Genomic DNA, 14,909 nt, shown 5'->3' with positions numbered 1-14,909 from the left:
GAGAGATGATCCAAGATAAGCGCTATCATGATCAATCTAGTGGGGAAACACGGAAATTATACAGTTTTCCTTCTATTTTAAATAGTGTGCACATTAGAGATAAATGGACATAAAAAAAAAAACATCTTTCGTTGACGAGACCACCTCAGCCTCCCCTGTACTTGAAATTTTGATGCTGTATATAGACACATTGCCATGTGCTGCCAGCTTGAATGACTTGGTCAGATACCCAGAGACATGTGTGAACCTTCTGGTTGTTAGGAAAACAGGCGGGCCAGTATGGAGCTGAATAAATGACACCCCCTACTGGCAAAATAATAACACAGGCAACCCCCCCTCCCTATTGGAAAACTCATTATGTGTGTTATTATCATATAGGCCTGTGCAAATGAGACTGGTTCAGTTCATAAGGAGTTTATTTTGTATTTCATTACGTAAGAACACATTTGATCATCCAGTAACTGTGCTGCACGGCTGTGGGTGTGCAGGGAGCAGTGTTGAGGTCTGGATAAATGGTAGGGAGGCCGGCGGGGGCAAAGAGTAGATGAAGTGGAAGTGCTCAGCTGGACTGCTTGGGTCAGCACAGATTACAGGAGACCAGATGGGAGCAACTCATCCGCACATCAATCTCCAGAACTTGGCTTCAAACCTGAGTATTCAGTGCAGTTTGGCTTTTATCGTAGTTTGAATTATACAAAGCTGACATCAGTTTAAAATGCAAAGCCAGAGAAAGGACAGCATGAAGTGACATCACAGAGTCTGGATTTTGTTCCACACTGGGGCCAGATGACTTCATTCATGTTTTATTCAAATTCCTGATCAACAGCGTCTGTGCAAAATCTGGCTTATTGAGTTAGCCACCGCCTGCTGTTGTTTCCAAATTATACTGTTGTTACATTAAAATTCTAAAACTGTTTTGAAGACAGGTGTGGATGCAAATCACATTGGCCAGACAGTCAAATTAAATCACACGCAAAAATGAAATGATAATGCAATCTCAGGGTGGATATCGTAATAGAAACAAATTTGATGAGAAGCTATTGGATTTAATCACTCAGATACTAGAGAGTAAGGGGGACTCACAGGCACAAAGCACTGATTATTTTGATTATTTCTTGATGAAGATGAATAGGAGACATTGCCAGACAGACAAAATTATATTACAATAAAACACCATGAACTTCCCATATTCTCTTAATCGCCTGTTACTTTTTTATTTCAGTGATAGGTCAACAAATGTCAGTCTTTTTTCAAAATGTGTTCCGCTCTGTATTTCATGAACTAATCCCTCGCTGCATCAGGACAGCTCTTATGACGGTGTGGAGCCATCGCGCGCCCATTTAGTTCTCAGATCAAACCCAATTACTTACTGTGGGAGGCAGCAGCTTTATAACAATATATTTTCAGAAAGATTATGCAACAAATAATGATTGCTTAGGCTACGAAATTCTAGACTTGGACCCACTGTTTTGTGTATGGTTTTATTGCTATAATTGTTTTCAATTTAGGCTGAAAGCATCAGCCGATCGCTTTTTCCTGGCCATTACTGGTCACTTTGTGTTTTACTGAGAAAATGGTTGGGGTTTCTATGGAAACAGTAACTGCATCCAATTGACGATGTCACAGCCTCTGCCCCGTCTGAGGTCACTTACAAGATAATTTGATTATACAACACTTCCAGTAAATGTAGCAAGAATTACATGCCCCAGTTAATACAGAGACAATTGAAAGGCATGTTTTCTTTATTCACCATCACATATAGGCTATAGTTCACATTTATATAAAACAGATACAGATTGAACACAAAAAGATTCTCAATTGGCTTGCCTATTGGTGTTAGGTATAGCCCATGAATATAAAACGTTTTCTTCAACTCTTTTTAAAGACAACCACTCAGTGAAAAGGGTAATGTTGAAAGCTACTTTAGCTGATGCTCTGAGACTAGTAGAGCAGCAGATCAATAGTGAGCCTGGAAGGAACAAATGATTACTACTGGAAGTGTACTCAGCTCCTTTATTGCCGTCTTCAAATGTCTATTCCCAATGGGGATCCAACACAATGTTTAATCATTTTGTCATTTCTGCAATTTCCACAAAGGCAGCTGAGAACATATGTGTGTGTGTGTGTGTGTGTGTGTGTGTGTGTGTGTGTGTGTGTGTGTGTGTGTGTGTGTGTGTGTGTGCGTGCGTGTGTGTGTGTGTTTGTGCATATGTCTGCGTGTCTAGGTTTGTGTGTTTGTCTGTGTGTGTCTGTGCAAAAAGGCAAGGCACCCAACAATCCATCCATCCATCCATCCATCCATCATCTGGGGTGGGGTTGCGGTGGCAGCAGGCCCAGCAAGCTGACCCAGGCTTCCCTCTCACCCGCAAAATTTTCCAGCTCATTCTGGGAGATCCGTCCAGCGTGCCCTGGGTTTTCACCGGTATCTCCTACCAGTTGGATGTGCCTGGGAAACCTCGAATGGGAGGCGTCCAGGAGGCATCCAAATTAGATGCCCGAACCACCTCAGCTGACTCCTTTTGACACAAAGGAGTAGCAGCTCAACTCTAAGCTCCCTCTTGATGTTCAAGCTCCTTACCCTATCTCTAGCTAAGCCCAGTCATTCTACGGAGGAAACTAATTTCTGCAACTGACAATATGATTTCTTATCATTACAAGGAAGACATCAATAACCTTATTATAACCTTAACCAGTGTTTTCATTCTTTCCATTTGACTCACACATATTTTTGCTGTGGATTTCTCTTGATTAGACCTGCATTTGGCATAATATGCCATATTAATCTCTGACCTTGTAAAAACTTCTAGTTCTGCCTGACAAGAGAAATTTGACAGCATTCATTCATTTAATCAGTTCTGTCCAGGGCAAAAGCTACAACTGAGGGCATAATTGTCAAGCCCTCTGTAATATTTTGGGAGATTGTAAATTACAGATTTATAGAGACTAAATATCTTTAAATCCCTTCTAAATTGATCAAACCGGATTCAAAAGCTTTGCTGTGGCTTTTTAAGACAGCATTCTGACCACAATTTGGGAAGATTCAAATAAAATGTACAGAAATTATTATTAAACGGAGTGATGAAAATTAAAAAAAAATAAAATAAATTTTTTTACACAGTGTTTGTTTGTCAGTTTAGCCAAAAAAGTCAAAAATCCAATAATTGTCGTTTCAAGGGCAATATTTGTTTAGCTTTTTTTTAATCCAACATTTGCTATCTCACTGTGCCCGGGACAACCACAGGACAGATTACAGGTACAGGAACGGACAGGTACGAGGACCCGGTGTTCAAAGTACGTTATGTGTTTATTTTTGGAATAGTTCCTGTGGTGCAGTAATAGAAAGGTATCTCTGAATCTTTTCGAGGTTGCCCCTTTAAATAGGGTACCTTTAAACTGCATTTCCTCTTTAACTACATTTCCCACAATCCACGCTAAAGAGGTGGGTCTGTAGATGGGCTTCATAATAAGGTCAACCAATCACATACGTCCACTGGCGAGCGCGTAGTTCGAAATTGCGTTACATTGCCCAATGATCTTGTAATATTTTCCAGTTTATATAATATGGCCAATCGGTGCTACCCGATCTTGGTGCTAGCCAATCAGATGGCTACTATATGTCAGCAAGGCATCACCAGGTCTGACCAATCAGATTGAATATTGCGTTTAAACGGTGAGCGCGGGCGGTCCTAGCGCTGCTTTGGGGGCGGGTCCTATAAGTGAGGACGCGTGCTTGAATTTGAATTCAGGCAACAGCTAACAACTTGTTAACATTTCATCCAACTACTACAGCGCGACAGAGGCAGCGAGCACTGTTGTAACACTGTCTCGCATATGTTGTGTTAAAATATCCTGTAAATCTGTTTGTGTGTACACCTTAGCTCGTATCGCCGTGACGTTTACATCGCTGCTTAAGTGCAGTAACTTTAGCTACAGGCGACGCTGTTTAAGGAGAGATCGCTACACTTGCGATGAAAGCGGGCGGTAAGTAACTTAAGTCAACTTAAACTAGCTCTTACTGTCATAACTGTGGGCATCACTTGATGTAAAGCAAGTGTTTTTGAACTTACGTTTAATGTTAGCACTTTGACAGAGTTAGCACTGGCTACTACCTCCTAGCCGACTCACTCAAATGTTAACTGGGGTAACGTTAGTTAGCCCTGGATACCTTATGGTAGTAACTAGTTTATAATGCCTTTATGCCTGCAATGTTCGAATAACGTGTGTCCCTTCTGGCTCTGTACGCGTTTGTGTTAATAAGAAAACAATGAAATATCTCATGTTAAACTTGATGAAGCCTAGTCGTAGCCTGACGTTAGTAGCGTTTGAAGCACAGGAGGGAAATTTGGGCGCTCACTTAGTTTTGGCTCAGTCAGATGCTCGTCGTTAGATATCTGTTGTTAACGCTCACAACACTTTTTTTTATAATGATGATGTTGTAAGCTTGTTATGATACTTTTTATGTGAACCTTCCTTCCACAAATTCAAACATTTTCACATTTCAAACCGAGTGTTTGACTACCCATAGATGCCTTACGTTAGGCTTCTTTTTTTTAAAAATGTGGAGCCACAACCTTCCCTTGCGCATGTCTGACTATCAGCCAGCATAGTGACCTGCTTTAAGTGAAGAGCAAATATGTATCCAATCTTAATGTGATAATTAGTTTGTGAACCTTGCACTAAGCTGTGAAATGCTTTTGGATGATTGTGTGTGTTTGTGCACTTCAAATGTGTTTACCACTATATTGTCTCTTGCACCCACTTCAGGAGCTATGCCAAAGTATTGGTAACTTGTTATTGACATGTCTAACTTTGAACTACCCTTTCTGTCATTAGTCCACTGCCGTTGCTCAAAATGCTACTCTGTTCCTGCACGGAAGCGCGTGCGTAAGCGAACTCCAGCCCTCACATTGCTGTCTCTACCTGAGGAGGTCCTCCTCTGTGTGTTCCAGTGCCTCTCTGCTGAGGACCTGCTGTCTGTCAGAGCGGTGAGTAAACATACTGGACACACTGTAACACTACTACCCAACCTGTAGCGTGTATGTGCCATGTCATCCCAGATTTGTGATGGATTGTCTTGACCTCTGCAGGTTCACTCCCAGCTGCGGGACATTGTTGACAACCACTCCAGTGTATGGGCCCGGGTCAGTTTTAGGGACACGTGGCCATCCCCCAGCACCTTATGGCTATTTGAGAGGTACAGTCACTTCTGTCAAATACACACACAAAAAAACTCAGTTTCTGAAAAACGTTTTTTCCTTTCTTCTGCATGAGCTTTAAACTGAAATGTCTGTCTTCTTTCAGAGCTGCTGATAAAGGGAATTTTGAAGCAGCTGTGAAGCTCGGCATTGCTTATTTGTACAATGAAGGACGTAAGTTAAGCACAACACAGCTATCTCAAAAGAGCGTCCTGGTTCAATTACAACTAAATGAAACTGGGACCTGAACCCCTCTTGATGACGTCTACAAGAGATTGTCGCTCCTCACTCGTGCCTTTTTTTTCTCCACCAGCGTTGTTGAGTGACGAGGGGCGAGCTGATGTGTGTGGTCGCAAAGCCTCCCACTTCTTCAGCCTGGCAGAGAGCCTCCGCTCTCCCACAACAGATCCCTTCATCTGGGTGTTCATTCGTCCCCCGTGGTCGCCCACCGGCAGCTGCTGCAAAGCTGTAGTGTTTGACCGTCTTAAGGCTGAGTGTGACAACAACGTGGTAGGTTTAGCTATTCCCATTTAAGACGACATGAAATTGTGCCTCCTTTCAAACCAACGTCTATGGAAATTGGGCAATTCAGTTTTAGCACTAATACTTGCTAAATGTTTATTTTCTGTTCAATAGTCTAAATGAACAGAAATCTGTATTTGCATTTCCAATTGCATACAAATGAGCCACATTCCTGCTTTCCTTCAACTATACAAGTTTTCATCTTCAATGCATTTGTCATGACACCAAATATAGCTGTAAACCATGCTTATCTTTTATTGCTCAGTGGATGCTGCCATGGCATAAATTAACAGAAACATGTACATTGCATTCATGACTGCATGGCTAATTGTATAACAGAAAAGGTGTACAGCGGAATGCAGAGTATTTATAACCTAGATCATTCTAATTATATCAAATTCATTTTTCCCTTTTTTCTGCAGGAGAAGAGAGGACCCTTGTTGCACTGTTTGGCCAGAGTTTTGCAGCTGTTTGAAGTGAGTGTAAAAGAGTCTCTGTTTGGGTGTGGCGAACCAAGTTTCTATTTGCCTCTAATCAAAGTGTAAATCTCACGGGGGGCTGTTTGACTGGTTCTTAACAGCACATACGGGGCAATCGTTGTTTTCTGCTTCTTTCGTATCACACCGCTGTTGCAACCGTCCATGTTGATCGTTCCTTCTTGCAGCCCTGGTTTTTCTTTGGATAGTATGGAAAATGACTTCACGTCACTTCCATTGAACTCTGGTTGACTTTTCGGTATCATGTCACACACATGTTTTATGTGTTGACGAGACAATGTTTGTTCGATTTGTTAGCATCTAAGAACAGAACGCTTTGTTTCGTAAGATCTTTCACTCACATCTGGAACTGTGTTACCTTTTCCAGGGCGATGAAAGACGCTCAGATGCCATATCTATGTTGGAGGAGTCGTCACAGGCTGGCTGTCTACAGAGTTCCTACATGTTGTGGGAGCACAACCGGAAAGCAGCTGTGAGTGAGAATATCCATTTAGTTTTGTAATGTATAGTTCCTCCATATCAAGGGTTCATGCATGCATTAAATTGATTAAAAGACTAACAATAAAACACCATTTTTATTGCTTGTAGCAAGTATATTCATAAAACCAAAAAAACATGTAAAACAAGATGTATAGGTTTTAATTTTAAAATGTTTTAAATATATTTATTCATTTCAGATGGCAGATCCAGGCAGGTACCTCCAGTATATCCGAACCCTCAGGGACTATGCTGGCAAAGGATGCTGGGAGGCACAGGTGTGTACGTGATTGAAGACCGAAAGTGTGTTCTGGTGCTTTTTTTTAAGTCTTGTGATGACCTTCTTTGTCTTATTTGACCTTGGTGGTTCACTGTCATGATGCAAAGGACAAATGTGTCATGTGTTTTGAAGGCTTTTCATCTATTATGATTTTGTTAAATTTCTCTTTTGTTTCTAAATCTATTTGTCCAGAATTGGAAGTTGTTCTTATTGAAGCATATCTGTTTGTTGTCAGTTCAAGACTTATGTTGCCTTTTTGAAGCCTTGCTTACACGAAACCATTGAACCAAATTCGACTCATCCGAATCACAAGCTCTGTAATCATTGCGGCAAATTGCAGTACTTTAACTTATTGCGTGTAGTGTGATCAATTCAACACTCTGTCAAGCCATTTAATTTGTTTGACAAATTATCTTTTCTTTCCTCAGCTCTCCTTGGCTAAAGTGTGCAGCGGTGGGAATCCGCTAGGTCTAGAATCAAAAGCCTGCTCTGACTTGGTGGCTCAGCTCTTCGGTTCCTCAAACCTGACATCACGACTCTGCGCTCAGGGCATCCTGAGACAAGGCATCAAGGACACCATGAGGTAAACAGAAACTCCTCCATGATATCACTGGCATGATCACAAATCAGTATTGTCTTATTCTCTGTCTTGACAATTGGATGTGCCTTTGCCATTGTGTAATTGGCATTACTGAAGAGTAGATGGAACAGCACCAGCACAAGTGGTTTCTCTTAGAATAAAGTCAAACATTTCCCTGCAGAGGATAACACATGTAGACTTTAGAGATCTTCACATTTTTAAGATCAGATGATGTCTACTAGTTTAGGACTTCCACAAGCCAGTCCAGTCAAAAATGATTGTGTACAATCAGTGTATACAAATATATAAAAGGCATGCCCACTAGCCAGACACGGAGGCTACATTTAAAAGCATAACATGCGCGGTTCGCAGAGCATCTGCTGCAACACAGCGCTTCCACTGTAATCGACTAGCTACACCAGGCTTGCCAGCAGCATGTGACTTATGCATCTGCTCCACAGGGGTCCGCTCTACAAGTGTAAAAATAGGCTGTCTTCAATTTATATTTGTATGTGATCTGCACGGAAAGGAGTCACACTCTGTATATATATTTTTAATTAAACTGCCCATTTAAAGGAAATGACTAATGCTGAGAATATTGGCAGTTTGGCAATTGAGGCAACGAGACAATATCATTACAAGACAGAACCAGGAGGCAGTTGCTTAGTAACGATTTTACACGGCTTGCTGCTCAAACTCTGCGAAAGTTGAAGATTTACAGCGCTCTGCTGGGTCCAAAAAGTGAAAAAACAATCCCACAAATTGTGTGGCGCATGTGGAGCCAGTAAAAAGACACCTATGCTCCACCAACAGTCCACTTCAGTGGTCTGGGTGTGAGGCATGAAGGTTCAAGACTTCCATATTTTTTTTTCCTCTTGTTACACTGTAATGAACAGCAATAACTCTAATTTCTGCGTTTCTTGTGAACACTAGAATCGTAATCAATTGTTCATTTTTAGTTCACACTATCTTCCATTTCTCCTTCTCTGCCTCTCCAGGTACATCCTGGTGGACTGGCTTGTGGAGGTGACCACCATGAAGGACTTCTCCAGCCTGACGCTGCATGTGACGGTGGGTTGTGTGGACCGCTACCTGGCTCTGCGCTCTGTCCCCAAGGCTCGCCTCCAGTTATTGGGAATCGCCTGCATGGTAGTTTGTACACGGTGAGAGTGCACACATGCCTTTTTAAAAAAAAAATTGTTTTGAATAAATACACATTATTTATAGATTAATTCTATCTTCTTTTTTGACCGTTTTGTTCTTTTTGTTTTCAGCTATATCAGTAAAGAAATCCTGACCATACGAGAAGCTGTCTGGCTCACAGACAACACCTACAAATATGAAGACCTGGTTCGAATGATGGGGGAGGTTGTCTCTGTGCTGGAGGGAAAAATCAGGGTGAGTACAACAAATATAGATACATAAAGATTAAACTCAGGGGTATCAAAGGCCTCAAGCACGTCAATTCCTACCACCAATACAAGATGTGTGAATTTTAAGAACTGAATTTTAACCGTTCCAATGTAAAGAGTGATTTCATGTTCTTCCTCGTTAGAGCCCCACACTGCTGGACTACGGTGAGGTGCTGCTGTCTCTGCTCCCTCTTGAGAGGCGGACCAGTCACCTATTCAGCTACATCTGCGAGCTGTCGCTGCTCTACTCTGCTCTCGCCACACCACCACCCTCCAAACTGGCCTGCGCTGCACTGCTGCTTACACGAGCGCTACATCACTATGGTAATAACACTTAGGACCACACACACACGCACACACACAATGCGCCTGTATCACCCTTTAAACAGACATGTCCTTTCGAACTAATATTATTTACAGCCTTAGTTGAGTGTTAAGTTTATGTTCCCCATGACTAATGTCTACTGTCTCCCGCTCTGCAGCGCCCCTCTGGCCCAGCCAGTTAGTCGACTACACAGGCTTCTCCAAGGAAAACCTCGCCTCCCTGTCTGTGCTGCTGTATGTCAATTGGTATGTGTCTCGAGTCAACTAATAGCCATGACATTTATTTCTGTGTTATTTTCTTTCACAGTACAAGGAAGAGATTGTTGATTGGCTGTAAAAAGCAATAAATAAACCATGTGATGAGCATGGTTAAACATGGTGGTTCCCAAAACCTTATTATTTTTTTTTTTTACAAACCAAAGGCAGCTTCTGACCCCTCATTCAAGATTCCATATTTCACGAGCTATGATTGCTTCAAACAAAGTGATCTTTACCTTCTCAAGTGGTATATTTGTAATTGTCTAAAGTGGTAAAACAATCCAGTATTAAAAGGCAAAGAAAATATTCCCTAAAACGAAACATAATTGATCCATTAGAACAAGTATGCACTTTGCTCAGTAATAACACTTACAAACAGGCAGTGTTTGATAACCTAAGACGAGACGAGACCATTAGTGAATCACCAACTGAGTCACGGAAACGTGCCTCAGGGTGAGTCACTTTGATAGGTGAGCATCATATCGACAAACTAATTCACAAATGGACAAGTAACGAGATTTGTCCCCAAGAGTTGATTAGAGAGACGTAGCATGCAAAGTGGATCAAACTCATTAATTTTTCTTGTCTGTGTTCCCTCCCTCGCTCTCCGTCTCCTCAGTTTCAGTGACGATGTTCCCAAAGATTACAGGCATGTATCTCTTACTGGTGTGAAACAGCGGTTTGAAGACGAGGCCTTCCAGAACATCAGCAAAGAAAAGGTACTTGAAAAGAAAAAGTTTTGCCAGTACACATGTTTTAAATTGTAGCACGGTGTGTCTCTTAATGGTTGTGTGGAACTGGTTACTGATATAATTTCATGGCTTCCACAAGGTGATGGATTTTAAAGAGCTGTGTCAGATCTTGGAGATTCCCGAGGTGGATCCTAAAATGGAGCCTCTCAGTCCCACTGGTCAACCAGCAGACTTCCACACCTTCCTCGCCTCACCGTCCAGCACCAACAAGAGGTAAACCAAAACACAAATTCCCCTTTTGCTGCGTTTATTGTGCCTTGCTGGGAACACTCGCACGTCCTATGTGGCATCATGCAATATAAACATTTTTCTATTTCTTTATTAAGTCCTTTTCCTGTGAGAAATCTCAAACTTACTTTGCTTGCATGGCTTTCTTATGGCACTGTGCCGTTGGGCAACTTTTAATTTTAAACTGATTGTTTTCATGGGGTTATCCAATATGTTCAGTAATTTACAGTATAAATAGCCAGTTTTGTGACTTTAGTTTGCACTCTCTTTTCACAATAAGGACCTCGCCTGCATTACTATTTATTCATATTTCTAGGCTAATATACTGTATTGTATTGAAAAATCACTTTATAAATATGTGACACTTGCTTTTTCTATATTGTTTTGCACCTCGTAATACTATCTTGCTGTATTTTATCCAAATTAGATGTAGGTAACTCTATCTAACAAATCTGTAATAAAGCAGAAAGTTAAATTGATTGATGGCAGCATGTAAGACCAGAGAAAGACACTGTTGAAGCTACTAACTATTCTTTACAGTAGTCATTTGGGATATGGGAAAAATCGGTTATCATAATCATTTTGACCAAATACCTCTATTGTAGGGTTGACTATTTGTCAAAATAAACGGCACCCACCGCTCTCTTGGTCATTTGGCAGTTCTGATCAAAATCATTGTTTTTCGTGATGAGTAGACAGAAGGGGGTTGTTTATGCCATCTGCAAGATGCTCCTGTGACTCACTGTAACACACGTGTCCACTTTCTCCCTAGGAGACGGGATGACGCCATGCAGGCCCACAGAGCCAGCTTTGTGGCCACACCCACTGCAGAGTTGTCCAATCAGGAGGAGACGCTCCTAGGCGACATATTGGACTGGAGTCTGGACACTTCATCTTCTGGATATGAAGGGGACCGGGAGGAAGAGAGCGAGGGAGAGAGAGACTGCAATTGTGAGTTCAAAATAAGGGAAAGGGGCTGAAGTCTCAACTGTTTCTCTGCATATATATATATATATATATATATATATATATATATATATATATATATATATATATATATATATATATATATATATATATATATATATATATATATATGACTAATGCACAAGTCAGTCTCAGTACATTAAGCAACTTGAGATGATGCAACATTCAGTATAATTAACCAGCACATATATTAAGGCTTACTTTCATGGACAAATGATGGATGATGGCAGCCCTACAGTGTGTTAGGGGCTGTATTTTGTATAAACTTTACCCAAAATGATTCATTATTTTAAACTCGTACACTTCTCTTTTTAACAGCCTCCTTGATACCCATCAAACTGCCCTCGCTGACTAACGCAGACAAGAGGCTCGAGCACTGCAGAGCCTTGTCCAGCGACGAAGACAGCTTCTCTGAAGTGGAAAGGGAGGCAAGCAAGGATTGCCAAGACGAGGAACCCCTTTCCTTTCCTACAGACCTTCACAGTTCAGGATACTCCTCTGTCCAGAGTGTTAGCCCCTCATCCACGTGCTCCTCCTCCACCCTCATGCCTTGCACATTTAAGACCGTTCCCACTTCCCTGGGTACAGCCTCTGCCAACGCCCAGCCAGGCTTCCGTCTTTTGGTGCCCATGCAGAGGCCCCGGGGAACCTCCACCAAACAGGTGAAGAGGAAGAACTCAGCAGCTCATAGTGGAGGTGAAGTGGAAGGAGATGAGTATTCTGCCAATGCAGGGTTTCTGAGCCTATAGACAGGGATTTTTTGACTGGCCTCAAGTTGCTCAGAGACCGCCTGTTCGGTTATCATCTTCCAGCACTTTTGTTCAGTTCTCAATGCTGTTCCTCACTCTGGTCTGTCTGCACTGAGCCGTCAATTGCCAGAAGATCAAGAGACTTTCAAGTAAGGGAAACAACAACAACTAATTACCAAGAAACTTGCCTTTTTGTTACATTTCATTTACACGTTTACAATCCAATAACATACCTCCCACAAACCAAGACTGCTCTGAAACCACTGGAACACAACTTGACTTTCCTCAGGAACATTTCTGTTGTTTTTCAGGCTTCTACAACAACCTATCTCAGATTGCGTTAGTTGTAAAAGAAATGAAACCTTGTGGGCTTGTTTTTTTGGGGGGAGGGGCGAAGAAAGTGTTCATTGTTAAACTCATATTGTACAAAAACCTTAAACATAGCTGTCATGTTATTGTGATTGTTTTGGTTAATATAGTTTCTGATATGCACTGTCTGTACAAGACTATCTTGTAGTCGGTGAATGTCATCAGTAGGTGAATACTGTCATCTAGTTGATGAAATTGTCTGCATGTGAAGCCTAAAAAAAATATGATTGTATGAACTCATTGTGTTCGGTTTTGTCCTTTTTTTAGTTCTACATGCGTTTGCCAAAGGTACTGTTGTGTATTGTCTACTTCAATAGAAACAGCTGTGAAATTACTTGTCTGTGTCTTAGGGTGCATATACACCGGTTGTGCTGTTCATATTTTTTAACCATATTACCTGGAAAAGGTCCTTTTAGACAGAAAGCTAAAAATACAGTGTTCTCTGCATAGATTTTTGTCTGTGGATATCTATTCCGCCAGTCTGATCCATATTACCTAACAGACCTTTAGCACACTAATCCCATCGAAAACAACCCATTTTAAGACGTTTGCTGTTTTAGACACTGACATTACAATTTCAATATGGTGTGCTGATAATGTAACTAACAACTGGATGAGTGCTACACAATCATTCATTATTCAGCTCAAAGCCACTCAATGTAACATGCTGAGAAGTTAGATGTAACCCACTTTTCCTCCCATCTAAAATAGGTCTCGCACTTTTATCATTACAGACCAAGGGAAATTCAATGAAATGTAACCTTTTTCCCGCTTGAACAATCAATACTGAAGTATTTTTGTGTAAATTTACTTTGCCTTCTTGGAGCGAAAAAAGAGACACTCAAGGAAATGTTTTACCTGATGGGAGTTTTGAAAGTACTGTATTCCTCATTCAGGGCACAGTACACACTGCCTAAAAGCCTGTGACTGACTGTAAATACATTTTTAACTGTTATGCCAGGCTGGTTATAACCTACGTTTAAAAAATAAATAAATTACACAGTAGTATATGTATACTTGGAGAAAGACGAGGAACATGCCACTACTACTTGAAATTGTTTTCGCTTCATTCCAAAAAGGCAGTTCTCTTTGTGAAACTTGAGTTTTTCTACAGTACAGTGTTTGATGTGAATATGTAATTTTGTATGAAATTAAAATAAAATAAGCCATCATGCAAGTTTCCTCTTAGTGTAACTTATTGTGCCACCACACAATTTACTTTGCAATAGCATTATTCTAAGTACTACCTTAAAAGAATCTATGGTTCTTTTCCATAATGCACTGCTTTTCTTTGACCTATTAGCAACATGAATATTAAATGTTTTTTAAGAAAAACATTTCATGAAAACAAAACCTCCACAAAATCATAAATACTGCAGTTCTTTCAAGTGAATTCGAGAACAGCTAAATAACTCTTGACTAAAGGAACTGTCTCAGAACTTTGTAACGTTCCCTTTGAGTAGAACCAGACTACAAGACAAGACATTATATGGAATTTAAGGAAAAAAAGCATTACAGTTAGCTTTTTTAAATTTTCCAACATGAAGGCCTAGATGCTGATTTAAAGCTGTATCCACTCAACTTACATTTCCAGGAAAGATTTCTGAGGACAGGCCCTCCATCAATGCTATCAAAGGGCCACCGGTGTTAATCGTAAAGTTCAGTTGACATGTTACTTGAGGTGTCAAGTTTTAAGTGCTGGTCTAATTGGGAGACATTATTGAATTACACTGAGGAAACTTGGATCTAGACATTTTTAAGTTTTATAATAGGGTCTAAGGTCATGACATTTAATTTGCATCCATTCAGCTGATTCTTGTTTAGATCTGTGTGTAGAGCTGGGGTAGCCAAACCAAAGCATTTTTAAATAGCAAGCGGTGTGTTGGAATAAAAAAAACTATGGCATGAGTATATATACTAGTCTATTCTACTGTTTGTTCCCTGCACATCCTAATCGTCGACTAAATGTAATGACATTATCCGTCTTCATATCTTGGCATAGACACCAATATTTTAGCATTTCTGCCTGTTCTGTTTGTCTCATCTTAATAATAGACTTATACACATTAATTGTACTTTTCATTGGCATCATATTCTTAGAAGTGGGATCTTAGGCCATAAACAGAAGCAAATTCTGCCAGTTTAAAATTGACTTGTGTGCAGACTTATTTGTAACATCACAATGTTTTAGGTGGGCACTTAATTCATTAATTTGAAACCTGTTGACTGTAATGTCACAAGGGCTTTGCTGGTCTAGACACATTGATTTACTTACAATG

The 14,909-nt window shown here is 40.7% G+C and overlaps 1 protein-coding gene across 1 annotated transcript; it reads left to right on the top strand.

The window, feature by feature from the left end:
- The first annotated feature begins 3,713 nt into the window (after positions 1 to 3,713).
- On the top strand, positions 3,714 to 12,964 carry ccnf (cyclin F). Its single transcript, XM_068579582.1, has 17 exons — positions 3,714 to 3,981; positions 4,834 to 4,985; positions 5,088 to 5,194; positions 5,302 to 5,369; positions 5,509 to 5,705; positions 6,140 to 6,193; positions 6,582 to 6,686; positions 6,892 to 6,969; positions 7,400 to 7,554; positions 8,550 to 8,714; positions 8,826 to 8,949; positions 9,107 to 9,287; positions 9,446 to 9,533; positions 10,165 to 10,264; positions 10,377 to 10,510; positions 11,298 to 11,476; positions 11,831 to 12,964. Exons 1-17 carry the CDS (start codon positions 3,969 to 3,971, stop codon positions 12,259 to 12,261), a joined length of 2,331 nt encoding a protein of 776 aa, XP_068435683.1. The 5' UTR covers positions 3,714 to 3,968; the 3' UTR covers positions 12,262 to 12,964.
- The last annotated feature ends 1,945 nt before the right edge of the window (positions 12,965 to 14,909 follow it).

The sequence above is a fragment of the Clinocottus analis genome, unplaced genomic scaffold (assembly GCF_023055335.1).
Source record: "Clinocottus analis isolate CAN_PGR_092001 unplaced genomic scaffold, fCliAna1.0.p SCAF_16, whole genome shotgun sequence".
Lineage (NCBI taxonomy): Eukaryota > Metazoa > Chordata > Actinopteri > Perciformes > Cottidae > Clinocottus > Clinocottus analis.
Note: the sequence above shows the minus strand (reverse complement) of the source record. Positions and strands in the feature narration are given on the sequence as shown.